Here is a 3,131-nt window from a genome sequence, read left to right on the forward strand (position 1 = left end):
GAATGCCGGGTTTTGGAAGTCAGCAACGGTGGATTTGGTTACATGTCTTGTTTGCAGTCTTTGCCTTTTATCTGTGTCTACAGAAAAGGTACAGCAGTGGTTATGGATTTATTCATTTCTTCCACGGCATTCCCCCTGGGAGGTCTGAGCTGGGGTGGTGGGCAGTGATGGGGCGGCACGCAAAACCTGCCGCAGCTGTGGCTTTGCTTCAGTCACATACACTCTGAGAGGTTATTCTGCTGTTCTCCAGCTGAGCAGTGGCTGTACACGCTGTGTGGCTTCTGGAGGCGATGCTGTAGGGTGCCTCCCAGTCCAGGCATCTCTGGACTCGTTGGCCAGGGGCACATGGGCAGGAGTCAGCGTTAGACTGTCTCTGCAGATGAGATCTTGGACAAGAAATAAAATACAGCTGTGGAGCCTCCTTGTCCTGACTCCTACAGACTTACCCACCCTCTGAGGACTGTCCCCCAGGTTTTGAACACCCCGTGTGTTAACCGCACCGCTGGACACTGCAGCAATGGTTACGCTTCTGTTTTATTCTCAGATGCCTACTGGCAACTGAAAACAGCTCAGCTGGAGTCCAGCCATTTGCTTGCCGGCCGTGTGAATGCGCTCGCAGAGAGGACCGTGGTGAGTCCCCAGCTGTGGCAGCTGGCGGTGGGAGCAGGGAGGAGCTGGTGGTGGGGCTTGCTGGCACATTCTGGTGTTTGAGGTCACTTTGCAGCAGTTATGCCCGTGGCCTTTTCTGAGCTGCTGCTGGAGAGTGTGACCAACACAGTGTGATCAACAAGGAAAGTGTTGCTTCAGGTTGACTCCTCTCACCAAGGTTGGGAAGCTGGAGAAGAGAGTTCAGAATGTCAGGACAGATGATGGTTGGTGTCCTCACCAGTGAGGGAGGCAGGGCATTGCCAGGGCAATGATCAGACAGAGTCAGGGCTCTCCACCGACCTCAAACATCTTTTCCATGGCAGATTCCTGGGAACGTCTTCACAAGCAATGTCCAAGCCTTGAACCTCTCTGTTGCTCTTGGTGCTCTTGATGTCTTGGCAACTGTTCTGAAGGAAAGAGAGACACCTGCGCTGGAGTCGTCTGACCTCCTTGCGGTGCTCCAACTGCTAAAGCAAGTTTCTGATGTGGAAGCCCAGGAGGGAGAGGAGCTGGAGATGCTGGAGCAGTTGGGCCAGTATTATGTGGAGGTGACAGAGTTAATCTTGGAAGAGCAGAACATTGAAACGTGGTCATCGGTCAGCCAGGTAACGGTGCCACCAGCAGGCTGGCCGCTGCGTGCCGCGTCCGTTCATCGTGTGCATGTGCAGCTCCTCGGCCAGCTGTGAGACCACAGGACCTGTCCTTGCGTGGTCACACACAGCCTTTCTGCCCGTGTTCTGGAGCTTGTGACAATGCTGCAAGAGTGGCCATGGAGCCTCCTTGCCAGCCCGGATAATGGCCGGCTGCCTCGCTGTTGCCTCGTTTGCTGGTGGTACAAGCAAACAAGTGCAGCCAAGGGGTGACCTCCTTGCACACCCCTCCAGGGGCTGTCTGCAAGCTTCCCTGCTTTGTCAGCGTGGATTTATAGTGTTGCACACAGTTTGCCAATTCCCAGTGCTTTGTGGATTCCCGCTGTCTCTGGCAGAGCAGTGCCCTTCACTTTGCAGTTTGTTGTGTTTTCCGTGGGTGGGCTGCCAAGGAGCTGCCATCAGCCCCCACGCTGGTCCAAACACCGTCAGGCTTTGTGCAAGGGACTTCCATCATCCCACCCCCGGTGGGATTTTCTCCATCAGCTTCTTCCCTTCTCACGTGGGTCTTTTGTACCCATTGTATGTTCTGCACCCTCCACCTGCCTCTGGGAAATGGGTGACAGCTCCAGGAACCGAGCCAGGGACCTCCAGGGACGGGAGGATGCTGAATAGCTGAGAGTTGACCTCATCGCTTGGAGCTGCTGAGGTCTCCGTGGCCACCATTACTCACAGCTTCCCGGTAGTGGCATAAAACCAGCCCTGGCCCAGTGTGGCTGGTGCAGCATCAATCTCTGCTGCAGGAGAAAGGGGCTGGGTTTGTATGCTCTGAGGGTGGCACTTGTGCTGCCCACACATGCAGGACCCTGAGCAATGGGTCCAGTCACCTGCTGCCCACCCAGCAGCAGAGTCTCTTTCTGGGTGAAACCTTTTCCAGGAGGAGAGGATGGTGGTTGTACAACTTTGCAAAAATCAGGAGTGAGGTCTAAAAATTTACCTTCTTTCCAGAAGCTTATTTATCTCTTTATTTCCCTGCTGGTTTAATGGCTTTTGATAAAAACCAGCAAGTTGCCCTCACTGCCAGTCTCGTCTCCTTGCTGAAGGAACCAGGAACATCCTTTAGTGAAGAAATCAAAGCAAAGGAAAAGTCTTGAGTCCCAACTTCTCTTTCCTGACAAGGACCAAGCACTTAAGAAATCTCCGGTGAGCTGCAGGAGGTGTGCGCTGGCAGTGCAGCACCGATTTCCATCGCTCTCTCTGTGCTTGCAGGTTATCAGAGGGCCCATGGCTGTCGTTGAGCTCTGTGACAGAATGGTGTCACACTTGGCCCCGCTGCTGACTGCAGGGAGGACAAGGATCACAATCCAGCACCAGAATGTGGGTGAGTGGCACTGGCAGACCTGGGGGAGGGCATCTCACTGGGACCCAGTATAGTCATCCTGTCTGGTTCCCAGTCAAGGTGTCAAGGTCCTCGTGGCACTGTGCTGCAGCAGTAGCTCTGGAGAAAGGCTGAGCCCTGGTTCGTGCCTGGCTTTACCCCTCGCAGGGATGGAGGTCAGGAGGCTGGAGCTGAGCAGGCAGGAGCCGAGCAGCCAGGTGTACGTGGTCCAGAGCCCTGAGAAAGGCAGGCACGACCTCATCGAAGTTCCCGCAGAAGAAATGCAAAGACTGAAAGCCAGAGGTGGGTTAGGAGGCTTCCCTGTGTCTCCTCTTGGCACCTCTTCAGCATCTTCCTTAGCGGCACGAACTCTTTACCCTGCACACGTGCAGCCTGGGGAAGTCCTCGTCCCCATGCCGCAATGCTCTGTCCCTCCAGGTCTGCGCAGAGTCGTGCTGAAAAACATGTGGTTCGGCTACAGCTCCCTGCAGCGCAGCCTGTCGGGTGCCAGCAGCAGC

The 3,131-nt window shown here is 55.2% G+C and overlaps 1 protein-coding gene across 1 annotated transcript in view; it reads left to right on the top strand.

Moving 5' to 3' along the window:
• The window catches only part of LOC104465929 (probable G-protein coupled receptor 144), a gene marked incomplete at both ends in the record, with an annotated part of 6,249 nt that extends 3,132 nt beyond the window's left edge, over positions 1 to 3,117 (top strand). Inside the window, 6 exons of the mRNA XM_010079174.1 lie at positions 1 to 88; positions 545 to 630; positions 972 to 1,253; positions 2,505 to 2,616; positions 2,782 to 2,916; positions 3,052 to 3,117. Of these exons, the coding sequence (XP_010077476.1) occupies positions 1 to 88; positions 545 to 630; positions 972 to 1,253; positions 2,505 to 2,616; positions 2,782 to 2,916; positions 3,052 to 3,117 (769 nt within the window). The remainder of the gene's footprint in view (positions 89 to 544; positions 631 to 971; positions 1,254 to 2,504; positions 2,617 to 2,781; positions 2,917 to 3,051) is intronic.
• Between the last annotated feature and the right edge of the window lie 14 nt (positions 3,118 to 3,131).

Source organism: Pterocles gutturalis, unplaced genomic scaffold, assembly GCF_000699245.1.
Source record: "Pterocles gutturalis isolate BGI_N339 unplaced genomic scaffold, ASM69924v1 scaffold40383, whole genome shotgun sequence".
NCBI lineage: Eukaryota > Metazoa > Chordata > Aves > Pterocliformes > Pteroclidae > Pterocles > Pterocles gutturalis.